We start from the raw sequence: 27,133 nt of genomic DNA, 5'->3' as shown, positions 1-27,133 counted from the left end.
TCAAAATATAGTCCGGCCCCCCACAAGGTCTGAGGGACAGTGAACCGGCCCCCTGCTGAAAAAGTTTGCTGACCCCTGGCATATAACCGAGTGCAGAGGTGGAAACTTCTGGCTACCTCCCAGGAACATGGCCAATAGGCAGAGATGGTGGGACAGCCACAGGTTCTCTTTCTTCAGTAGTTATTTCCTGAAAGTTTTGGTTTAATGTTAGGCTTTGATAATTCAGACTGCCAATTTGTTTTTGAGGTTAAGGCATGTTTTGAATGACATTAGATTTAATAAAATTAACAAATACAGAATGAAATAGCTATTTAATCCAGAACACAACCAGTCTTGCAAATGTATACTTGGTGCTGGGGACCAGTAGACTGGAGGTTCTGTGTGCATACTTGAGTGTACTCTATTGCCCAACTTTTCTATGGCACAGCTGGTGGAAAGCAATCTCTTAACTGGTGTCAAGATTCTCCAGGGAGATTTGTGGTCACTGGGACAGCCAAAATCCTCCATCAATGTCCCAGTACATGTGCCTGGATTTAGCATTCTGCTCATCTAAATGGAGGTGATCTAGTCATCATAATTGTCGGCAGAGTATCATCATCATATTTATACCCCACCCATCTGGCTGGGTTTCCCCGCCCACTCTGGGCGGCTTACAACATATCAAAAAACATAATAAAAACATCAATCCTTATACAGTAATCTTCCCTAAACAGGGCTGCCTTCAGATGTCTTCTAAATGTCAGATAGTTGTTTATTTCTTTGACATCTGATGGGAAGGCGTTCCACAGGGCAGGCGCCACAACCAACCAAAAAGTTCCTCTGACTGGTTCCCTGTAACTTCACTTCTCGCAGGGAGGGAACCGTCAGAAGGCCCTCAGAGCTGGACCTCAGTGTCCGGGCTGAATGATGGGGGTGAAGATGCTCCTTTAGCTATACTGGGCCGAAGCCATTTAGGGCTTTAAAGGTCAGAACCAAGTTTGAATTGTGCTCGGAATTCTGCTATCTAACAGAAGGCTTGTGTCAGTTTGTAGGAAAACCAGTTTATCTGACCCACCACTGGCAAGTCTGGACTCCACTTGAATTTCAGCACCTGTTAAGCATTTTTTGTCCGTTAGTTTCAGTAAAATACCCATTTGCTACTTAGTGCTTATTATTCTTAGAACCCACTACCTAGAGTTTCTTATGATGCAACTTTTTTTTCCATTTTACTATACTGAGAACCTTTAGAGGGCTCAGAGAACATAGGCAACAAGAACATACATGTCAGAAAGCTCACAATGAATTTACTCGAACATAGTCTTCCATTGTCCATCTACTCCTATGTAACAGGTTGCTACTATTTGCCAAAACAGTGCAAGGCTTAAGATGGGAGGAAAATACCCTTTTTCTTTCTATTAATTTCTAAGTTTCCTGCTTCTATCTTTCTAGCAGTAAATATGAACACTGGCCGTAGAATAATGAAGTAGAAGGGTTTTTCCCAAGTAAATCCAGTTTTTCCAGTTGCTATGGGCACGGAACCTAGGGTAAAGTAAGTTCACAAAAGGAAAATTTCTGGTCTCCTGTACTCCACAAAAGCATCTCTTGAAAATATTGTATGGGTTGAAGATTACTAAGGAGAAAACCACATAAAATTGAACCAATATTGAGGGAGGGGTTCAGGTGATGGCAGGGGCAAGAAGGGAACAGGAAACTCTCCTCCCATGAACTTCATTCAATAGTATCTCTTATTAGCCAAGCTATTAATTCTACCCTTTCTAGGATTGCCTAAGGCTGGGCCCAGATCCTTCACCTTTGCAGTATGTGAAATAGAAGTATTGCTGAAGAATTTCATTTTATCCAGTAGTTATCCTGTGCCCACCATTATTAAAAAATATTTTCTGAATGGTATTTTAATGACCCCCCTTTTTACCACCACATAATTTAATTTGTCATGTGCTGTCAATCATGAACTTCACTGACAGACATAGTCTCCTGTTTCTTTAAAACTGTTTCCCAAACTTGGGTCTCCAGCGGTTTTTGGACTACAACTCCGATGATCCCTAGCTAGGAGGGCCAGTGGTCAGGGAAGATGGGAGTTGTCGTTTCAAAACATCTGGAGAGCCAAGGTTGCCTATGCCTGCTTTAGACCATTCCCCACAGCTATAGGCTCAAGTATCACAAGCACTGATACTAGAAGCTCAAAAGTTCTGCTCAAGCAATTTATCTTCTGTCTGTGGCTTAAAAAAAAAATTTAGTTTACAAATTTAAATACCTTGATATACCTAGGGTAAGTATAGAAAACACCATCTTATTTTTGGATATCCCCATTTCTCTTCCAAACTTAATCACCTGAGTTTGCTATGGAAAGGATTGACACCTTAAAATTGCAGTGATACAACAGTACTCATTTGAACAGTACTCATTTGAACTTAATTATTAATAAACGGCACATACTATTTTACACATAACATATATTTGTAAACTTGTTCATGCAAAATTAGTGTGCACAACAGGGAACTGATTACTCCCACACCTTTAAAAAGGACATGTAGGCATTTTTTAAACTGTGCCCAAGACCTCTGCAAGATAATAAGTCTTACACAATTTTTAAACTGCCAGCCAAATCAATTCATGTAGCTGAAACAGAAAGACAAAAGTTATACAAAAACACAGATTTTTATATCAAGAAAAAAGGAAAAGGAAAATCATGGTCACAAATTTTTAAACTTTTAATCCTAAACATTACAGGGCAAACAGATGTTGGAATCTATTTCCATACACCATGCGTTTTAACCTTTTATTTCTATTTAATGTGTGTCCAAATCCACTAAAACTTGAGTGGTTTACAACTTTTGAGTTATGGAAATACATATTTCTGGAATAAATGCTAAAAAAGCAACAATGGGAAATAGCCAAACTGTCTCCATAAAGGTAAAATGGAACATTGTGAATATTAGATACTTTTCTGTATGTTTGCTTTTAACTTGTCAATTCAGTGCATTGTATGGTTCAAATTAATGGTTCCCATTCTGAGTATCTAACTAGTGTCCATTGATTCCAAATTAGTGGACGATGAATCTTTCTGGATGCTTTCAAAAATGGCTGCAAGCTCAGGATTAGAGCTTATCTGTGACTGAAATTCGCTCATCAGTGGACTCTTTTCTGCTTCTGGAATGGTTAATAGTGCCGCTACTGCTCTCATGGCAGATCGCTTCAGTTCATCTTGCTTTTCAAATTCCTGCTTCACAGAATTTGCTTTTACCTGTTTAGTTAAAAAAGATACATATTATATAAATTCAACAGTAAAATCAATCTAGAAAGCTATTCAAATCTTTGCAAACCCGCATCAGATAGTATGTCCACTTGCTGAGTGACAGCAGAACAGTGAATACTAAACAAGAATGCATGAAATGTCTAGTAGCCTTATATAATAGTGGACAACTTAAGAGATTCACTAACTACTGAACTATTTACCCCTGACAACATTGTCTAGACAAGCCTCAAGATTAAAGCTAAAGTGCCATCACACAGCCACAAAAGCACTCTGCTAGAAATCAGGCTTCTCTTTCTTCTATCTAAAGCACACTTCTTGCTTTTGCTTCAAGCAAGACTATTCCTAGGTATAAACTGAAATAACTGAAAGTTTCTTAAGGTAACACATGGGTGAAGAAACCTCTGAACGGACAGGACCACAAGCCACATATAAAAGGTGCTTACAAAATATGATCAGAGAAAAAACTGGGTGAAATAGAGAAACAGCATGTTGAGAAAGTTTTTATCTATCTATCTATCTATCTATCTATCTATCTATCTATCTATCTATCTGTGAGAGACTATACTTTACAATTATCCTGCAGGTTAATTCAAACCAATTCAATTCACACAATACCTTGGTTGTACATGTAGCACGTAAGGGTTCAACCAGTCTATCCAGCCTCTGCAAAACTGCACTTGGACATAGGGTAGACAGTCTCACCAGCATTAAAAATGTTAGCATCTGGTTAAGAAGAAATAGAAATTGAATAAATAACGAAGTTTTAGCCACTGCTAAGAACAGATTTTAAGTATCAGAAAATCTAACTGTGACTCAAGTATAGGGAGAAAAAGCAGTATCCAGGAGATTATCCATATGCTCTTGACTATATTTTTTGATGTTTCCCCACCACCAAACCAATCATTTGAATGTTGTCTTTATTAGTCAAATTCAGGGGTCCCCACACTAAGGCCGGGGGCCGGATGCGGCCCAATCGCCTTCTCAATCCGGCCCGTAGACGGTTCGGGAATCAGCACGTTTTTACATGAGTAGAATGTGTCCTTTTATTTAAAATGCATCTTTGGGTTATTTGTGGGGCATAGGAATTCGTTCATATATTTTTTTCAAAATATAGTCCGGCCCACCACAAGATCTGAGGGACAGTGGACCGGCCCTACTGAAAAAGTTTGCTGACCCCTGGTCAAATTCATGCTGAACTGGAAGCAATGGCATATCAAAGCTGATAATATGCTGTAATTCATATTGTTGGAAGCCTCTGGACTACCAATGGTTATTTCCAGTAGAAGGAATTGTCCTTAAGAAAAACAGTTTCTATTTAATAGCACAAAATCAGGGAAAAGAAAAGCAGCAATAGACTTTGACTTCCTTTCCTTTGCTGTCCCCCCTAGGTGCTCCTCCAGAGCAGACTGTGGTGGTGCAGAGAGGCTGGACACAGGGGAATAGGAAGGGGAAATCATGTTTGCACAAACAGAAACTTGTTCAGCAAGTAGGATAACCACAACTGGCTATCACCCTGACAAGGAATTAGGTGCTTACTTTGAGGGCAGAATAAAAGGTAGAAAAATCTTCCATTCATTTTTGTAGCAAACCAATACCACCTTCCCATTTTTTTACTGTTTTATTACAATTGTTCAGCAACTAGCTTAGAAACACCTGCATTCGTATATGTATATGCATATGTATGTGTGTGTATATATACACATATAAGCAAATAACAAGCACTAACCTTAATATCATAGTGATCCTTCAAACCATCTTCCACATGGTTTAAGAATTCAAAGATGTCTAGCCTATCAAGGCAGCTATCTAACAGAGTGTACATACACTCAAAAGCTGCCTTTCTAATATCAAGACCATCATCAACTGTATGCTTAAATGGCCCCATTTCAACCTGCAAATCAGATCAGAAATTGTTAAACACACTGAATACATTTAGTTATCAGTTGTTAGTAAATACTCTACTAAATACTAAGGAGCATTATGGCCTCAAGGAAAAGTTCTTAAAACAAGAGGCCATATTCACTGTCCTTCAAGTCAAGCTGATGGAAGTTGTGTGCATTCTGACAACAGTAAGTTTCCATGTCCCAAGCCATGAAACCCACCATCTGCCACTATTTATCTGGTTTTTAAGCAGCAAGCAAACATCAGTTTTCAAAATTATGTTCTTACATTTGCCTAGCTTTTATGAGATACATCTTTTGTGTATCATACAAAATAATAACTTGCATCAAAATCATTTTTAGCATCAGATTTAATATGTCAACATGGAATTTCCCTTCACAATTAAGAGTAGGTTTTGAATTTGCAAGTTACACTCTGTATGCCCACAATTCTGCAATAAGATGAATCACATTAAAATTAAATTGGGGCTGATAGTATGGGAAAACCTATATGACTTGTTAAGAGATTCTGGGACATGACTCATTTGGCTTGGCTCCCTTTGTAACTATGCACGTAGTGAACACAAAACATTTTGCATTGCTCTTTATTCCAGTAGCTCAATACCTTCCCTGTATTTTCATTTCTGGTACTATGAAAGATGTTTATTGAAATTCAATACAATATGGCAGTTTTCAAATTATATTTCATGTATGTACCTCACTCAAGGTAAACTTATGGTCTCTCTAACTCCTATCATCATATTAAATGTTATGATAGTTTCTTCAATGATTCTAGGTAAAAGCACTCATACGCAAAACTTTCCAGAGGGACCCAGCTTTAGTTAGCCACCTAATCAGTACAGAAAACAGTTGCCTGAACTTGCACGAGGATCTGAACACAGAAGTACTTAAAACAGAAAACATTAGCTATTCTAAACACCACTGCTTAGTGGATTACATACCTCTCTTATTAGTTCCTTTCTCACTTTTGTTTCATTATAAAGATGTGGAAGCACAGTATCTAAAAGGTCCCTTATTAGTGATGGTTTATTGTGTGCTGCTGAATTAAATGTTACCAGAGCTACTCGTCTCACATTAAGATCTGGATCTTCCAATGTTTTCAAAAAGTCACCTGCAATCGTTTAAAGAAAGTTATCAGCATATGCTCCTGTTCAATATTTGCCACTTTTGAACTTCCCACTAGCTTCTCCCTGCCCACTTGATGTTTGTAAAAGGTGGGGCCATGAATTAGGAGAGGTTGGATTAGTATGTCATCTCATGGGGGGGGGAGAAAGGGGCTACAGGTGACAAACAACAATACACTCACTATAAATAAAAAGTGAGTCTCACTTTCCTTATACATTTCCTCTTACGACATGTTGCAAAAACATAACTGTTACTTTGTACTATCTGGTTTGCCTACATTTTTGTAAAGTAAGGCAGCAATTAGCATTCCAATGCATATTTACCTTTTGAACAACCAATTTACTCTGATAATTCATCAAGTTTGTGAGCAGTTTTTGAGAACTTCATGTGTACAGTGGTACTTCGTGTTACGTACTTAATCCATTCCAGAGGTCCGTTCCTAACAGGAAACCACTCATAACATGAGACGTGCTTTCTCGAATGGCGCCTCCCGCTACTGCCGGGCCGCGACTTCTGCTCGCATCTCGAGGCAAAGCTTGCAACAAGGGGCATCTACTTCCGCAGCATTCGTAAGGGGATGGTGCATAACATGAGGTACCACTGTACAATCTTCCCCCACCCCACCCCCAGTTCCTCTATGAGTGGCATAATTAAGCAAATCTGAAAACTGACACCTTCAGTTTTCACAGCTCATAGGCTCAGACAGGCCTGTTTCAGGACTTTAAGAAATTACTTCTCCAATTTAAGGGAAAAGCATGTTTCAAAGAAACCATACAGGAAATGTAAAACATGTATAAGGAATAAGATTTTTCCAGCTACCATATCAGAAAGTATCCCCTTTCCCAGCCACAAAAGGCTGGGTTTGTTTTTTAAAAAAAAAAGACTATGTAGAATTCAATGACTCCACAAAAAGCCTCAATCATAGACTGCAGCGATTATACTGCACCTACACAACCTAGTCTCAATTTTTATTACAGCATCTTTGAGCGAACATTTGTTGTGCTACACTAATACTGGACATAGCTTTGAATAAATTTATAGACAATACAGAAATTAATGAGCATGTTTAAACAAAGTTTGCTTTAAGCTGGGAGAATCCCTGCTTCCATCTACAAGGGAAGTATTATCCTTTGCTAGGAAAATCTCAAGTACTTGAGTCACCTTCTTTTCCCCCAGACCTCAAAAGGCTACATTTGACACTGATACCTAGAATACTGACCTTTTTAAACATATTCACATGCACACACAGAAGTATGTTATCTCATGGTAAAATGCACTGCTTGAAATGACTGCAATTTCACTTACCTATACAATTCTTTAATAATGGGTCTATGGGCTGTGGATGGTCAGAGATTGTGAACTTCACAGCAGTGACCACTGAACTTCGAGCATATGATGATCCTAATAACAAAAAAATTAACCAGAATGCTTGAACAATGTCCTCATTGTCCCATGCTGTAGTATGCAATTACAAAAACATCATGATTATTAATAACAATGAAAACTTTTTAAAATACTAGTATTTTATTAATACATCATTCATCCTGTAGCATTTTCCTTAGTGAGGATTCAAAAAACTACTCACTACACAAATGAACCACACAAATCCAGTTAATATTTTTTTTTCAACAGCTGCCCTCCCCATGCCAAATTACAAGCAGAATTTGAAAGGTTCCTAATGTTAAATTCAAAAGCAGTTTACCAGTCACAAGGGGCAATCACTCCGGGTAATTAAGAAAAACAAATATAAACAGGTCAGTTCTCAGAGGGCTGTCTCCACCTATGTCAAACATTGAGTTGGCCTACTTGAAATCAAATGACTTCAGTTAGTTGGGTCCATTAGTTTCAGTGGGTAAGACAAATGCTGGATACAATCCACTGAAATCAATAGACTTAAATTAGTCAAGCAGGTATACTTGATGCAACACAAAATTAGGTTCTTTGCATGTTAAGCCTAGTCTAGTGTATATTATAGTAGCAGTTCTGCTAAGAACCCCCTTTCCAAATTGAAGTTGTCAATTTAACACAACAGTTTTACAGATACACTGCAGGAATGTCATGGGGTTCAAGTTGTTAAAAACATTCAAAGTTGAGTGCAAAAAGTTATGTATTTTACAGTATTTGTTTTAAATGTTTAATCACAACATACCATCTCAATAATAATAGCAGCATTGCCAACTTCAGTCCATATTTTCTCAGGATATTTTATCCTCAATACATTGTTTCCTTTTTTCTAGTTACTGTTTTTACACCTCTCTTTTTTGTTCTTATGTAATTCATATCTAGCAAGTTGTTCTAGGGACATATTTAAACAATGAAGGATATATATCCAACAAAGAATTCTAACCTTGATTTTTTTTTCTATAAGCAAATAATGAATTTTGTGCCTTTGACATGCACACCCCAAAGCATAGGCCTATTGAACAGTTTCCAGAGCAGCTAATTAATCATGTTTCAAATAAGAAAGTAAGTTAGGAGCAAGCATAGACTTTTGGCTTGTCCTATTTAGACAATGGAAGCACCTCACCACACCAATCATAGCTAAGCTATGGATTTTGTAGTGATAGCCACCAACTCTGATGTTTTTAACTTTGCTCTTTCTTCAAATTGCTCAGGTACATAATGATCATCTTGTGAAATAAGTTGAGAAATGGTGACTGACCCAACGTCATCCAGTAAGCTTGATAGCCAAGTTAAAATTTTAACTCTGGTTTTTTACTCTGCTTACTATTATCATCCATATGGTTCTGCAGTATGATACAGCAACATAAAATGAACCTTTGCTGGATCAGACCAAAGGCCCAACATCTTGTTCTCACAGTGGTCATTGAGATGTCTATGAGAAGCCCATAAGGACTTCACTTGCCTGCTTGTCATCCCCAAGAAGCGGTACACAGTGATATACTGGCTATGATACATCATGACTAATAGCCACTCCTCCATGAATTTGTCTGATCCCCTTTTAAAATGAATTTTATTTAAATCTGCAACCCTATTCCGAACAAAATAGGGCTACAGCACAGCAGCCACATAAATCTGGTTTTGAATACCTTAGGTTTTCAGATTTTAATGTTTTGCTGAATTATGTACAAGTCCTTTGGAACCTAACAGGACAATTTGACTTCTTTTTAAGGGCATTTGTAGTGGCTAAACATCTAACACTTCAATATTTGAAGAGGTCTACTCCCCCTATCATACAGGGACAGAACTCAGCTGGTGACCTTCCAAAAGCACAAAAAAGATGGGAAATTATCTGATATCTGAACTCATTTTACACATTTATTTGCTTGAATGTCTGAGCACTGGCCTGGATCACTAACCATTCCCCCGCTCCACTTGTATGCACAGAACATATTGTCTTGGTTTTTATTATTTAGCTTATATTGTATTTGCTTCTGTTTGAATAATTCAATTTAAAAAATGGGCCACAGATCTACTAGAAATGTGTTCCACTAGAATGGTCTAGGCAGCAATGGCCAATTGTTCTATTACGATAAGAACTGTAGCACATGGAATTAGCAAACCTTTTTCGCTAATGGTAGGCTGAAGACTTCCTGCCCTTGGTTTTCTTTTTATCTCCATAAGTACTGGTAATCACATAGCTAAAATGTCACCCAGATGAATCAAAGATGATCAGAATAGACAAAAACGGTGGAATAGAATCAACAGCTGGACATAAGGGGGTTCCACAAAAATATATGGACATAGGTAATTAATTTCTATCTGTCAGTATCAATATCACTTTGACTGATCTCAAACTACCCTTGCTGCAATCCTGTTGGCAGGACAATATTAAATAGATCATCTCTGTGTAATATTATTTGTACAGTGCTTTTAAATTGGTCTAAAAACCCTTATAATACTTCCCTCTTAAGTGGGTGACATTTTCTAATTATTACCCGCAAAACATAACTTAGTTTTCAGTTTCTAAGTTACAATTTCTGTTTAAGACACGCACCGAATAAATCCTTCTCTTCTATCAAATCCACAATCAATTTACTCCAGTCTGAAACTATTACAATTGAATAGGACCATTATGGAGAAATTAGTTGTAGGTGGTATCCCAACACAGTACATGAAGATATTAAAAGTTTACAAACCTGAAAGCAAATATCCTTTAAGGCGCGGTAGCAGAGTCTCTGGGTCTATTAAAGTAAGCTTCCCCAAGCATTCAGCAACAACATTTCTGGTACCCTCTTCTGCACACTCACAGTGTTTCAGGAGCAAAGACCAGATGCTCTCCACATATGGTTTGAGGCCTTGCACTGTTGCGGAGCTAATTATCTCCTTCAAGGAATGGAGCAGAAGGTATTGCCTTTTAGGTTGACTAGTAATTTCTTGTAAGACAAATGGGAGGTATTCAGGAAGATTGCCAACACTGATGCTGCCCAATGCGTAAGAAGCTGCTGATTTCACTTCTTCACTTGGAGAGGAGAATGCTTCTAATATTACAGATTTTAGCTCTATTTGTCCACTTAAGTCAATGTGGTGTCCAACTTCCCCAAGAGAAAGCAAAGCAAGGAGACGGATGGAATCTGTTGACCTTGAGTTCTTAACATCTTGAATAAACTGACCTACTACTGCTGGTCCCTCTTTAGGGCATGCTCGTGTAAGGGCAGCTACACATTTGGCAATGGAATAATAAGACTGCTTGTGAGTAAGTGCTGTACTCTGAGAGTACACTGGGCCTGTTAACATACGCAATAAGTCCATATATCCTAAGTTACTTGTTCCAGTCACAACCAGAGCTTGGAAAAATTCTAGCATGGCACTAAGTGCTCCACCCTGCAATAATGGTGACCTCACTAGTCCAATAAGTTCATTCAGTATGGAGCCACTGATTTTCGAGAGAGAAGAAGGATAAACTTTAGCAAGGGTGGTCAGAAAACTAATGGCCATTTGTGACACATGCATATCACTCTCACTGATGAGAGGTGGAAGCTCATCCAGGACAGCATCAATCATAGCAGCTGTCAAGCTGTCACTGTAGTTTTTGATTAATATATCTAAAGCAGAAAGAGTTCCTAGTTTCAGAGCTCGCTGGTTCTTTCGGAGGAAAGAAGCAAGAATAGGAACACCTTCTCCTAGAACTGGCCTCAGATCTATCTTCAGTGGAGAACCAGCTATCAGAGTCAAAGCCTTCACAGTGGTTAGCCGAGTGATCTCGTTTTTTAGTCTCTCTAAGAAGATCTGAAGTGTACTAGGAAGGTCAGAGCCAAGATTGTCGCCGAGACTGCAAATGATTTGACCCATACAGGAGATTGCCCTCTCTTTTACTTCCTGGTCAATATCAGCAGCTTTGAGTCTCTTGATTGTACATGTAAACAAATCTTTGATGTAAGGGCTTGCATCAAAAGAAGAAGGCTGATCCAGAGGCCGAATGACTTTCACAAGCTGCTGGGTAACCAACAGCGCCTCAGATGTTATTTTATAAAATGGGTCTCCAACGCATGCCACAACAGGAGGCACCAATGCTTGAACATGAGGGTGAAAAACTTGGGGTGTGTGATTGCAGAGGATCACATACAAACACGATAAAGCATCTATCTTCAGATTAGAAGAACTTGATTTGTCATTCAATGAAAAAATTATCCCTGTAAGAAGAATAAAGAGTTAATTGACACAATTGTGTATCTGAAGCACATTCACTGATTTAAAGCAGGTACAAACCAGTAAGTTTCTGAACTTATACAGTACTTAAGTAGTGCAGAGCTAGGAAAAGGTGATTGATGGTTTATCCAATATTTTTCATTAAGAGCGAAATTTTTGTCTAATTTTGGACCTCCTCTTGGTTCAGTTTTTTTACTCGGAACTCATCTTTCCAAACATAGCCTTTTATCCAAATCCCATTAACCCAATCTAGGTTTTGCGTCTAACTGTAACCACACCAGCAATCCTTCAAAATCAGAGCTTCCTTGGGCCTGTTTCTGCTCTTTCACAACCTAACAGTAAAGCGATTTTACAATAGCTTAGCAGCAGCCACCCAATCTAAAAAATTTGTGCTACTAAAATAATATGGTTTGATAGAGAGAATAAAGCAGGGAGGACAAAATGGTTCCTGGACCTAATCCTATTCATGTTTGGATGCTTGCCACTAGGTATTTTATGCTTTGGATGCACACTGGTTTTTCTAGTTTAATGACACTTGCATATTGTCTCCAATCACAATAAAGGTCTACAATCTTGCTAAAAACAATGTGACTTGCATTATTCCTTCCCTGATCCTGGTTATATTTTTCACATTATTTCCATCTCTCATACCATTTCAAATCATTATTCTGTATGCATTTTATGTTGTATTTGAAACCACAGATAAAAAACTGCAAGTAGTATCTAAGTTATAGTCATACCTTGGTTTTCAAACAGCTTAGTTCTCAAATGTTTTGGCTCCCAAATGCCGCAAACCCAGAAATAACTGTTTGGAAGCCAAACGCCCGTAGGGGCTTCCAATTGGCTGCAGGAGCTTTGGTTTTCAAATGTTTTGGAAACTGAACGGACTTCCGGAACGGATTCCGTTCAACTTCCAAGGTACGACTGTATTCCCAGCCATAACAGAAATACCTATTATTAGCATCTCTTCTATCTGAATATCTTTCTCAAGGAACTCCAGTTGCAATGTACAGGAATAAATTCAATAGAGAACAAGCAAATGTTGTAGAAAGCTTGGTAAAAGTACATTACACATAGTACATTACATGAGAACCAAAATTCTAATAATGTGCCACTTCTATGCAAAATATATAAGCATGCTTCAAAGCACTACCAGATATCAAGGTTAAAACTTTACAAAATGTTAACAAGTGAATTTAAAGAGTTTTCTCTGTAAACCGCTTAAAATATTTTGTTAAATATGTTAAGCAGTATACAAATTACCTAAATAAATCCCAATCCAATATATATTTTTCATACCTGGGACAAGTACAGGAATATGCTGTGTGAGAGCCCCAGGCAACACATTGACCAACTCTGTTAGCATGTTAAAACAACACTGACGAGTCTTCACACTCTTCTCCTTCATCTGTTTGTGCAAGGCTTTAACAATGTTGGGAACCTGTAATTATTATATACTTGTTACAATGGTCAGCAGTTAGCGTTTTTTTATATAAACAAGCCTACAGGTTTTGTGTGATTCTTAAGTAAATATGAGGACCACAGACGTTCAGACAGAAGTAAACTTTTGGCACTTTGCAGAAAGCCCAGCAGATTTCAAAAATAGCAAAGATGCCTACAAGTAGCACAAATAAGTGCTCCTCCCCCCCCCCTAGATTTTGTGGGCACACAGGGGGCTTGTGGGGGGGAGACAGAAATCCTATGTCGCATTATGAAAGCAGGCATTCACCATTCAGCATCAAAAGCAGTTGACTGCAGCACAATTCCAAAAGCTCTAGATTATAAAGACAGTAAAACTCCTAAACCTTCTAAAACACATTGCTTTGAGGGAAAGGTGCAAATTAATGTTTCCCCCTTTCTCACATTTATCCAGAGCAAACAATACGGCCTTATATTTTACAAAATATCAATGTTTTATCCACCAACCTGACTCTGAAGCATTGTTAAAGGAGTCTCTCCTTGTTCCATGGCATCAGGATCACAGAGCCAACTCTGTACAGGACGTGTTTGTTTTAAAAGAGAGAGATACGCATGGAAAACATCTGCTTTTACATTTTCCTCTCGTTCCTTGAATCTAGCAATTAAAGCAGGAGACACTGTCTTGTAGAACTCTGGTAACATTTCATGTCGTGTACTGACTACAGCGTCCAAGCATTTCGCAGCTGCACGTCTAACTTTCCAGCTCATGTCATCATCATCACTGTATTCATCATCGCTCCCTTTTCGGGGGGGGGGAGAAATAAAAGGTTTCTGTGTTATATATAAAATCGTAACTAAAGCCCATAGCCTACAGATCACTTTGTATTTTATTATTTGGGTATTTAATATAAATATGAGCAAAGCATACAAGCAACACTAGGCAAATCAATGACTATCAATCTGACAATCACAGCTCTCAGGTAAACCTCATTAAAAGGAATGGATTTTCCAAAAAAAAAAAAACCACCACTTCACTGAACATTTCCCATCATTCCCCCATTAGTTATAATTGCCAATTTGCAATTTACAAAATTTGGTTACTCCCTGCTGGCCTCCAACGGTAAGAGGCAAATTACTTTCATAAAGACTGGGCTAGAGAGTGTCCTTTTCTAACAAAGCTCTGCCATGAAAACATTTCATTTAGAATACTGTACTGCACTAATAATTGCATGTGCTATCTTTAGATACTTGAATATTTCAATCTTCACACAAGTTCACCTTGATCATCATCATCTCCACCATCAGCATCCATAGCATTCTCATCTTCATCTTCATCATCATAATTGTAGTTGGGATCATATGTAAGGTACTTAAGACAAATGTTTATAATGGTAGTTACATGAGGATAAACTTCTTTAGGACATCTGCATAATAAGCATAACATTAATTAGGAATCTATTTAAAAATAAAGCATCACTTAGTATTGCTATATGATTGAACTGGGTCTATCAGCAAAATTGTATACAACAATGGTAAAGCCTACTTAACTTGTTCATGGTTTTAACAGATACATGTACTCCAGGGAAAGCCAGAAGTAATATATAATACGGGGTTCTCTCTGGCCAAGCTAGTGAAGAATCAAGATTTTCAGGATAAAATGGGAGGGCAGAGCTTCTGGGTGGCAAACCCAAGAGAACCAGAGTAATCTGGGGAAAGTGACCCAAATGAATTTATTCTGTGCATATCAATGAATCAAATGAATTTCTTATGTGCTGATTTTGAAACAGGCAGCATTACTTCCCCAGCCATGTCCCAAGCAAAGCCAGTGCACAATGTGCAATCTCTCCTCAATGCCCTTTCTAGGACAACTTCCTCTCATTTAGAGGTGTGCATGCCAGGAACATCTAACCCCAAAAGGGCTGGAGTCTGGATGTTTAGATGCCCATTCTCACTCTGTTACAATGCAACAGAAGCAACTGGGGGAAGGGGCAGGGCAATGCAGGAATCTGATTCTGAGGTAATCCCCCCACACTATTCTAAATTACATGGGAGATCATATTTAGCAAAGAATTCCTGTACAGATGTTTTCATCACATATTAGACAGAATCAGACTCTGCAAATGTTCACTGCAACTAATGCTTTGGGGAAACGTTACTTTGCAGCACTGGCACATCATAAGGACTAGGTTTAGCTGTATCTATGTACCCAGTGGTGATTTGAACAGAGACTTTTAAGAATCCACTTCTGAATAGCTGCATTATTTATTCTAGGGAGATGTTAGTTGCCTTAAAGTCAAAGATAGCAATGCAAGCAGTAAAAATAATTTAAATCAATGACAATTTAAGGGTTCCCACCATGCTTTACGAGAGCCTCTTCTCAGTGCCTCTAAACTAAAGCTTGCTTTCAACTTATTTCATACTGTAAAGTTAACCAGGAAAAAGCAAGTGCACTTATTACCACCTTACCTCCTAACAAAAGATTCAAATGCTTGAATGCAATATTCTCGAAGCTCATCATCATCTACATTACAGAATTTTACTACCAAAGGGATAATTTTTTCTAGGTATTCACCTGACAACAGAAAACAGAAACAGTCATTCATGGGGAACATTTAACATCTCATGTGAAAAATAGGAAGATTTAAATAAGTTGCAAATTTATTTACCTATTCTATGACCTGCTTGCCTACTGATGGCAGCAATACACTGTATATAGGTCCTTGTTGTTGACATGGAATCATTTTTAGAAAGCTCTGTCAACAGATGCTCAATGAGGTCAACAAACACTATGTTTCCACAACTCATAACAAGATGACCAAGAGCAATGATGGTTCTTTTTCTCACAGCAAGCCTTGGACTAGTCAGCTGAGGAAGCAGGCATGTCAGAATAGAAGGATGGAAGTTAACGAGCAATCCTCCTTGCCTTAAAACAGACAAAAATTAAGTTAGAATAAAACAAATTTTATTGTCCAGGCATTTCCATTTTTTAATTTTATTTAATGGAATTTATAGGCACTTAACCATAAAGACCTCTAAGTGGATTACATAAAATAAAGACTGAAATTATCAATAAAGGTCAAGAGTTACAAAGTAACATATATATCACATCAGCAGTTAAGAAAATATGCATTATAAAATCAAATTACATATTAAAATACATATCAACAGCTGGATAGGTTTGCCTTAACAAAAATGTTTTTTAGCAAGCACCATAAACAGTACAGGAAAGGGATCTGTCTAACGTCAATGGTGAATATAGCCAAACTAAAAAACATACCAGTACTTCCTACAAGTGCAGCATTAACATTATGTGGCACTTGTAAAAGTGTCAGTTCTGTAGACATCTATAAGGTAAGGCAATCCTTCTAGTATACTGGTCCCAAGCTTTAGCGACTTTCTATACTAGTAGTAACACCTTCAATTCGGTCTGGAACAAACTGGCAGCAAGCATAGATTTCTGAGTAAGTGCAATTATGTTGACATGATCTTACTCCAGGTTTTCCCCTAAATTTATACTTCAAAGCTTTTCCCTAAGTATCTCTTAGCTGTCTTTTCTCTATCCAAAATATCAAAAAGCTCTCTCAATTATTGAAAATGGAAGCAATAATTAATGCAAATTCAGCTTCAGCATTACATTTATTATGCATTTAACAACTTTGCACTCATTCAGCTTCATTAACATTCTCTTCAATAAAAAGTTTCCAGACCTTTGAACTGCATATGAACATTACATAACTTGTTAAAGAAATTATTGTTTACAAGCATTTTTAACATGCATGTTTACCTGCTTAGCATATCAGCCATGATGTCTAAGGCCTCTAACTGAACAGACACATCCTCTTGCTTGGCGATAGCACTGGTAAGACGCCCAGTGATCTTTTTACAAACATTTGCTGCTAATGCAGAACCTAGAAACAGGGAAACACCATAATAAGATTTTGTCAGCATACATATACAATTTCACAAGGCATGTAACAAACTTGGTATGAACTTGAGCCATTTCCAAAACATTTCTATCTCGTGATAGATTTATTAGAACCAATTATTGTGGGAAGCAGTGTTAGTCTGTGTTGCAGTAAAAACAACGAACAGTCTTATGGCATAGTAAGGACTAACAAATTTAGTATGACAAACTTTCATGGAGTAGAGTCCACTTCATTCTGATTACTGCCTAGTAATTTGAAATCTGGTTATGCAGGAAAAAACACACACATGCATACACCATAATCCAGTAAGAGCAATCCATGAGTAAAGCCCTCCCTGCATTCCTTATCATGACTCAAATTTCACTGAGGATTATTTAGAAGCAGTATATTAGAAGAAACTAATGGTAAAGCAGAACGGCTGCATATATAAAGACTTCTATTACTGTTTTACAAGTGAGAATTTCAATAAAGTGTTGCACTCTTGGTTGCTTCTGTTGAGGATATTCCATTCCATTTCCATCCCCTCCCAGTTTTGTTTTTCTGTGAGCATTCTGTGCCCACTGAACATGTACGGTTATAGGGTGCTCCTGTGCATGCGCGAAGCGCGCAGACCGCTTCAGTGCGTGTGGCGAAACCCAGAAGTATACACTTCCAGGTTTGCCGCATTCACAACCCAGAAATCCTCAACATGAAGCTAACGCAACTAGAGGTACAGTGAGGGGAAAAATATTTGATCACCAACTAAATTTGCCCATTTGCCCTCTGATGAGGAAATGACCAGTCCATAATTTTAATGGTAGGCTTATTGTAGCTGTGAGCATAGCTGCCAAGTTTTCCCTTTTCTCGCGAGGAAGCCTATTCAGCATAAGGGAAAACCCCTTAAAAAAAGGGATAACTTGACTGCTATGGCTGTGAGAGACAGAATAACAACAGGAAAAACCCCAGAAACCCAGAAGACGGGCAAATTTAGCAAGGGATCAAATACTTTCCCCCCCTCACTATATGACTGTACAAAGTTCTAACCCAGAGGCCCACTGAATTACTGTAGACTGCTATCCTTGTGAAACTTCAAAAGTTACATAGTGAAAGCATCAATTACACATACAACTTTACTGGAGGAAATTAACAATGACTGTAGCACAGTCTGCACACTTTCAGGCATAAATCCTGGGCCATGCTGCACAACATAATGGTGTTACACAATACCATACACAGAACCTTAACCAAAGACCATAACATGTCCATCAGCTTTAGTTCTTGAGATCCTCTTGTTTCTTCTCCAAACACAAATACCCCAGCTAAAAATCAGAACACAATAAGGACATCTAAGGGCAAAGATTACCATTCCCCCAATGGCATCAGTTTTAAATAATCAGGCAGCAGAAAAATCTTTCATCTCCAGGTTAAGTAAATCTTAGTGTTAGCTAGAATTCAACTGAATGCAATTTCATTAATCAATATCAAATTAGAAGAGAAATGACTAAATATAGAGAAGTAGTAGAAATTACCACTAGAAGCAGGAGGAAGTTCTCCAATGACTGTTTTAAGGCCAATGCTTGAAATATCACGTAGCTGCTCTTTATCAGAAAGCATGTTAGTACAGAGGGTATCTACAATTGTCTCCACTTGGTATTCTTTCACTTTACTCACCAGCGGCCCAAGGCTGTAATGAAACCAAAACAATATTTAATACAATTTAAAACTAATTCATTACATCTAAAATGTTAGAAATTCACTTATCTGTACAGTCATACCTTGGTTGCCGAATGCCTTGGAACTCTTACGTTTTGGCTCCCAAACAATCGAAAACTGGAAGTGAGTATTCCGGCTTTTGAATGACTTTTGGAAACTGAACGCCTGGCGTGGCTTCCGATTGCTGCAGGATGCTCCTGCAGCCAATCGGAAGCTGCACCTTGGTTTTCGAACAGTTCCAGGAATCGAATACACAGACAGGTCAATCTATGGTAACCTGCATTTGGGTGAATAGAAACTTTTGTATTGAAAGCTACTTATACTTTTATAAAAACATCCTGGTACATTTTCAAAGTTGGCAACTAATGCCACATTTACAGGATGTATATGGAACAATTTATTAGAACTTAGCTCCGTTAGTCAAAAAAGTGTTTTGAATGCATAATAAACATGCAACACCAGATGGTGCTGGAGAGTAAAAAAAATTCTTTGTGATTTTCTATAGCTGTTTTTTTTCTTTTTGTTATAAAGATTTAATTTTTGAGTTATTTATAGTGGTTTTTCCCTGTGTGTAGATCCACCCCAAATCCCATAGGCAATTTTGATAGGTCAATCACCCAACAGCAAATATCAGGCAAGGTTCCCCCCCCCCCCTTTGCAAATGTGGTTTGATTTCAGGTGCTGCTGATAAACGGTGCCAGAAATCCGCACTTTCAGAATGGAGCCACATTTTTACCTGTCCCATACCTGATACCAAATATTATGTCTGATGCAAGGGTGTGTGGCTTGGCCAAAATGGCCTCAGAGATCAACTGGAGAAGCCTGCTGGGGCTAATTAAGTCTACAGGCCTGGGGTTCCCCACCGCAGTATTAACATCACAAATACAGCATGATAATCTACTCTTTTAACTAACATGATATTTTGTTAGAAACCAGTTACTAACAATTTCAGTAGGTTATTTCAAGCTGCATCTTCACATCAGGAAAAGATAAAAATTAATTTTAAATTCATGTCCGTTAAACATAATGACACAACTATCCAACTTCTAAATATATCTAAACCAAAGCTAAGTAGTAATTATAGGGACCATTCCAATATTAAGAAGTATGATCAAGTGATCATCCACTCCACCTTTGGCCTTAAAACAGATGGGAAGGCGTGAAATACAGATCTCTACCTTGGAATATACATAAGTAAAGACTTTGGAGATATTTATAAAAATATGAAATATGACTCCTTCAAGAGTCAACTAATGGAATTGACCAGCAGGAGTTTCAGAAGGAACAGCAATAATACACTGACTAATATTCACAGAACCAAAAATGTAATCAAATAGGAAACAAGAATATGATCTATCCCCATTATACTCTGCTGGTGATCTTCTCAGGGGCATCAAACATGCCTATTCTGGAGACAAAATGCTGGACTAGACAAACAAAGCAATTCTTATATACTCAATATAGAATCAATTCAATACAGAATCAAGTGCATAAGAATATAAAAATCACAGACACATACATACCATTTGACTGCTAGATTTTGTACTTCACCATTTTTATCTTCCAGCAACTTCAGAATCATTTTCACAACCTTCCTTTCACTATCATCATCTAACTTGATAGAATCTTTCTGTAGTTCAGTCATCAAGTCATTTGTTGCCATAAACCTATACAAAAGAAAAGGCAATTCAGTTTGTATACTATAGCTTTACAACACAATCCAAGTTAATGTTTTCCAATATTCATATTCAAATGGACTTACATTAAAAACCGTATCAAATGTATACACTTGACTTGCAACTTGCACAGGGGTAACATTCTGGGGATGGCATGTAAAGCAAAATTTGCAGTTAAAACAACCCTGAACTGCCCCATGCAAGCATCCTTACCTTCTCGAGGCCAGCACACAAAGCAGGGCTCTCCCTGCCCCCCACTTGCCAATGCAAGGAAGAGCTTTTACGCTCTCTGCCTTAAATACTTGGCTCTGGAAGAGCTTTATGTAGTGAGAACTTCTCAGAGCCCAAAAGGCAAGGCAGAGATTTTAAAAGCTCTTTCCACACTGGGTATTCCTGTCACAGGAATAACTTTTAAGCTCTCCACCTTGCCTCAATTTAATTTGTGCAGTGTCAGCTGGCTGATCGGCAACCACGTAAAGCTGTGATTGCGGAAATTAAATGTGCACAAATGACAACTCGACTGTATTCCCATCCCCCAAAGTTCACTAATGTAAAAAGATGGGCAGATGACTTTTGCAGATTCCCCCTTCTCACTGCAGCCACTTGTGTCCCCAACAGACCCTGATCCAAAGGGCTGAGAGGCCTTCCAGAATGGCATGAAAGGTGGTGCAGGGAGACTTGCAGCAGAAAGGGGGAAATCAGTAAAACTCACCTTTCCTACTCTAGTAGTATTTGACCCCCTGCTAAATTTGCCCGTTTGCCCTCTGATGAAGAAATGACCAGTCCATAATTTTAATGGTAGGTTTATTGTGGCTGTGTGAGACAGAATAACAACAGGGAAAACCCCAGAAGACCAACCAGATGTCAGGATACCTAGTATCTTCACTGTATGTAACGAGCTGAGATTAGAAGCACCTGCTGTAAGGGAGAGGTCTTACCTGTAATCCCAGCTCATTACAGTACCTGTACAGAAGACACTTGTTGACAGAAGCAATCAATCCAGCAGATTCCAAAGTAGCCACTATGACCAAGACCAAAGAGCTGTCCAAGGATGTCAGGGACAAGATTGTAGACCTGCACAAGGCTGGACTGGGCTACAAGACTATTGCCAAGCAACTTGGTGAGAAGGTGACAACAGTTGGTGCAATAATTCACAAATGGAAGAAACACAAAATAACTGTCAACTTCCCTCGGTCTGGGGCTCCATGCAAGATCTCATCTCGTGGAGTTGCAATGATCAGAACGATGATGAAGCAGCCCAGAACTACACAGGGGGAACTTGTCAATGATCTCAGGGCAGCTGGGACCACAGTCACCATGAAAACAGTTCGTAACACACTACGCTGTGAAGGACTGAGATCTTGCAGAGCCCGCCAGGTCCCCTTGCTCAAGACAACACATGTACAGGCCCGTCTGCAGTTCTCCAATGGACATCTGAATGACCCAGAGGAGAACTAGGTGAAAGTGTTGACAGCCAAGGCAACAAAGGAGTGGCTCAAGAAGAAGCACATTAAGGTTCTGGAGTGGCCAGACCTGAATCCCATCAAAAATCTGTGGTGGGATCTGAAGGTTCGAGTAGCTACACATCAACCTCAAAATCTTACTGACTTGAAGAGGATCTGCAAAGAGGAGCGGGACAAAATATCTCCTGAGATGTGTGCAAACCTGGTGGCCACCTACAAACGTCTGACCTCTGTAATTGCCAACAAGGATTTTGCCACCAAGTAATAAGTCATCTTTTGCAAAGGGATCAAATACTTATTTCACTTATTATTATGCATATCAATCTCTGACTTTTGTCTTCTAGTTTTCTGTGGGTTTCCCTGCTGTTATTCTGTCTCTCACAGCTACAATAAACCTACCATTAAAATTATGGACTGCTCATTTCTTCGTCAGAGGGCAAACAGGCAAATTTAGCAGGGGATCAAATACTTTTTACCCTCACTGTACATACTTATAGTCAGTGCTTTTTTTCTTTAAAAAAATGTTTGACTCAAGAAAATCAGCATTTTAAAGTTCAAATCTGGAAAAATAAATACAGTAAATGGACATAGGTACAAAGATTCACGGGACACAGCTGATGCTGTGGTCTAAACCACAGAGCCTAGGGCTTGCCGAAGGTCAGCGGTTCGAATCCCCGCAACGGGGTGAGCTCCCACTGTTCGGTCCCAGCTCCTGCCCACCTAGCAGTTCGAAAGCAAGTCAAAGTGCAAGTAGATAAATAGGTACCGCTTTGGTGGGAAGGTAAACGGCATTTCCGTGCGCTGCTCTGGTTTGCCAGAAGTGGCTTAGTCATGCTGGCCACATGACCCGGAAGCTGTACGCTGGCTCCCTCGGCCAGTAAAGTGAGATGAGCGCCACAGCCCCAGAGTTGTCCGCAACTGGACCTAACGGTCGGGGTCCCTTTACCTTTACAAAGATTCACAAAATGTTTAGGGGTATGTGTATCCCTGCATCCCCCCTGAAAAAAGCACTGATTAAGGTACGTATGTAAGAGGCTCGTTTATAATTACAATGGTACCTTCGGTTACGAACTTATTTTGTTCCGGAGGACCATTCTTAACCTGAAACTAGAGGTGTGCTTTCGCTAATGGGGCCTCCCGCCGCCGCCACACAATTTCCGTTCTCATCCTGGGGCAAAGTTCTCAACCTGAGGTACTACTGTATATTTTGGAAATGATTCATGTTCGTATGTAGCTGCATTGTTTTATACTTTATGGATGCCCATAATCATATTATAAAGTAGTTATGTTCTATGTTATAAATGAAGCAAAGCTAGGAGTTGCTTCTTTTTGTTTCCCAATGTATTTCTTATCAATAAAAAATTCCGAGTGGCACAAGCAAATTTTTATTCTGAAAGTGTGGCCCAGAGAAGAATTTGTGAAACACTGCTTTAAAATATTCATTGCAGTTTACTACAGTCACCAGCCATAAAAAATTAAGTCCAATGATGGGGAAGCCTGCTAGGGATTAGTTTGAGTCCAACATCATCTAGAGTGCTACAGGTTTCCAACCTCGGTATTAGTAAAAATGTATGATACATATCCAGAAAATAAATAAACAGCACAAACAGTGGAAGGAAGGCAGATGCAGTCTGCCACTCAGATATTTAAGCAAGAAATAAATGGCAAGGCTGAATATTTCTTGAAAAATCTATCACACGCTGGTTCTACATCCATAATACCAAGCAAGGGCAGGAATCCAATTTTAGCCACAAGTATGCATTACTGAGTGCAAAACCACAAAACACAGTAACTACAAGTACAAAAGGGCCATTCACATTTTAAGAATTAGATTAATTCTTCAGTACACGCATTTATATGCACATATGCACCCCAACTGTGACAACAGTGTTTAGGAGATGTATTCTAAACAGAAAGAAATAAGTGTAATGTGGGAAAAAGGCTCAATAAACAGAACCACGAATCCAAATAATTATTCACCACTTGCTTTTCCTGGACACATTTCAAAGTCTGAACCCTAAAACATTTACAAAATATTGTTGATTATAATAGGGGGTTTGCAATTTCTGATACTCTTACCCATTTTAAATTTATTAAAAATGTTGAAGTCTAATTTGACAGTGAAAACTAAGAGATGATCAATAACAACTTGTATTGTCATCTTGCGTGTATCTTCAATGCACACAGTAAATTACTTGAAACTTCTTTTCAAGATGTAGAATGTTTTTGTTGCATTAAAAATGTAGTTCTGCAGCATTTATGGAAAACTGTAACACACCTAGCTCATGCCTCCAAAGCTTCATTTTTAAAAAGAAATCATGGAAAAAGATGGCTCCATCGTGCTGCTACACCTAGCACCACAAGCCCCAGAGATGTACTGGAAACTCTGGAATCAATTACCAGCCCAAACTAGACAAGTGACTAGCATAATGATGTTTAGGAACTGAGTGAAGACTTTTAAAGAAGGCTTTTCCTGAGGTCTGACCCAGTGAGGGCTGGGCAATATCAGGTTTTCAACATGGTTATATATCATCAGCTGAATATCACAATGCCTGAAATGAGGGTGGAATTATGTAGAGGCAGAAACCTGATCATTTATGGAATACTGATTGTACATCTGTAGAAATGCTTTATAGTTTTTAGGTTATATTGCTTTTGAGTTTGCATAAATGGCTTTATTGTATTTTAAGACTAGTACTTTTAATATTTTACTTCATTTTTATATTCTTGTTCACTGCTTCAATTGTTTTCGGCTGTCATGGTAATGGGTACAGAAAGTCCTCAATGTTCTCTTTCCTGGCCAACAGAAGTACAGTTTGAGCAAATGCCAAAGGAATGATCTTGAATGATTGCTACCTGTACCCAAGTAAATAAAAGAAGCTGTTGGGATAAATGGTATTACATTTTCTCTCCCTTACATGTACAGGAAAATGCAAAACGTCCCACAGCAGCTTAGTGCATAGGTAAGACACATGCCATGTGAGATCATGTTTTCTATGTTCCCACTTCTGTGAAAATACCCGCCTTCTTTTCTTTTTGGAATTAATCAAGACACATTACTTTTGCACTAATGTAACATACTAACCATAGGTAGCATTAATCAAAGTTCACAAATAGCTTCAAACTCCAGCTCGAAAGTGAACATGATTATTTAGCATTACCATTTGTGCAAAAATAAAGCTGGGCATTGTAGCAATCTCTGAAAAGGAAAGGGTGGGGAGAGGAAGGTGTGTCTGAGCCCATGGGTACACTTCTGGCCCTCCATTCAAAGTTAGGAGCTCTGAAGTAAATATGTGAAGGGGGGGCGCTTAGAAAAGGAGTGGTGGTGGGATTAGGTCTCCCCAACTTTCCCAATTTCTTCCAGACCTTCACATCTCAACTAGGCCAGAACCACAAACCAATTACACACAGAAGGATTTTCGGACTAACATGAGGGCTGAAAAAGGAAGCAGATGAAAGGCATATAAGAAGTTTAAAACACAGAGGAATACATCAACAGGTGAGTTGCACATTAATGAAGGAGCTCACAATGGCAAGCCAAATTATGGTGGAGTGACATCTTCAGACAGTGCCTCTAACTAGCTCATATATGGTACATTTTCAAGAGTGGATCAGCACCCATTCTGAGTAACACAAAACAAAATAAATCAAACTAGTATGAAGATGTGACAAGTAATTTGGTTCATTAAACTGATGCAGGTGCAATACTTCTAATACCTTAACCATACCATACAGAATCAGGGTTGGACCACAGGATTTTGCACTGCCTCGTTGCCTTTCACAGATGAATTCATATTTCTATACTGTATTACCACACTTACAACTACATAAAACATGACGAATTCTTATATAGGAACAATATCTATGTAGTAAAGAATATGCAAAATGCATGTACATTATGTGGATACCTTTTCTGTTATGCACATACATACATGTAAGACTACCATATGTAATAACATAGTATATCAAAGTACATTCTCTAAAGGAATTTTATTATACTAAGGTCATCTTTGACAAGGAATGTGAAACCACAAGGAGAAGTTAGAGCCAATATCAAAAGTATTGCATGTACTGAAAAATACTATTTCAAAGGATCAACTATACTGCCTGATTAAGAATGTTTGTGTTCAATTTAATTTCACCTATGGCATTATAGATAAAAATGAAAACCATTTTGTTGGCTACATTCTTATTACTGTTATTTACTAATAAGGAATGAAAGGAAGCATGTTCTACCACACCAAAGAGAGAAAAACCAGTGTGTCTGCAACATTTTATCCATCTTCTGTAATAGAAACTGGATGTATAAAAACTAAATATATAATATATAAAAAATAACTAAAGCAGAGCCAGTGAGTAAGCACAGAATCCAATGGGCCAATGCTGATAAAAGTAATCCCTATGTACTCGCAATATTCACAGCCTGATACTCTCTGCACGTTTACCAGAAGTCCCAATGGTCAACAGAGCTTTTGTTCCAACTAAACCTGCTTTAAGGCTGCAAATACAGACTGTAGGGGAAAGAAGTCCACCTTACAGGGCAACACGGACGAGCATAATGGAAAGTACAAATGCCCAGCAGCCTTCGGGACGCGTAGGGAACAGCAAACTTGCGGGCAACTTTCCGAGGAAAAGGGATGCCAGAGCGGCCGCGCCAGGGCCTCCTGGCTCCCATTCGCAGCCCTGCGGAGCACAAAAGCCACGAGCGGGGCTCAGCCTCTTCCTCCTGCCCATCGGGCGCCAACCCAGGCCCGAGGCACGTTGGGTGCGGCAGGAGAACCGAAGCGGCTGCGGTCTGGCCGGGGCAGGCTGGAGAAGGCCGAGGCGGCGGCGCGGGGGGGGGGGGGGAGGAGATCTATCGGTCGGCGATATAAGGGTGAGGAGGCTCCTCTTTTGCCTGGGCCGAGACTGGAGCGGACTACCTGAGAGGCCTTACCTGAAGTCCTTGTCGCTCGACGTCATTTTCTCCAGCAAGTTGGAGATGTGGTACGAGGCACTCGCCATGTTGATGGTCCCGGTGGGGGCCGCGTCTCGCCGGCTCCACGTCGCCCAGTGCTGTGTGTGGCGG

The 27,133-nt window shown here is 39.0% G+C and overlaps 1 protein-coding gene across 1 annotated transcript; it reads right to left on the bottom strand.

The window, feature by feature from the left end:
• Positions 1–2,684: 2,684 nt before the first annotated feature.
• On the bottom strand, positions 2,685–27,133 carry CAND1 (cullin associated and neddylation dissociated 1). The gene is made up of 15 exons (XM_088676468.1): positions 27,002–27,133; positions 20,450–20,593; positions 18,743–18,897; positions 17,093–17,216; positions 15,975–16,231; positions 15,775–15,880; positions 14,587–14,732; positions 13,816–14,108; positions 13,189–13,330; positions 10,380–11,873; positions 7,585–7,680; positions 6,096–6,265; positions 4,980–5,144; positions 3,869–3,976; positions 2,685–3,241 (listed from the first exon to the last, which is right to left on the bottom strand). The coding sequence occupies exons 1-15, from the start codon at positions 27,067–27,069 to the stop codon at positions 3,017–3,019; spliced, it is 3,693 nt and encodes a 1,230-aa protein (XP_088532594.1). The 5' UTR covers positions 27,070–27,133; the 3' UTR covers positions 2,685–3,016.

The sequence above is a fragment of the Zootoca vivipara genome, chromosome 9 (assembly GCF_965207765.1).
Source record: "Zootoca vivipara chromosome 9, rZooViv2.hap1.1, whole genome shotgun sequence".
NCBI classification, from domain to species: domain Eukaryota; kingdom Metazoa; phylum Chordata; class Lepidosauria; order Squamata; family Lacertidae; genus Zootoca; species Zootoca vivipara.
Note: the sequence above shows the minus strand (reverse complement) of the source record. Positions and strands in the feature narration are given on the sequence as shown.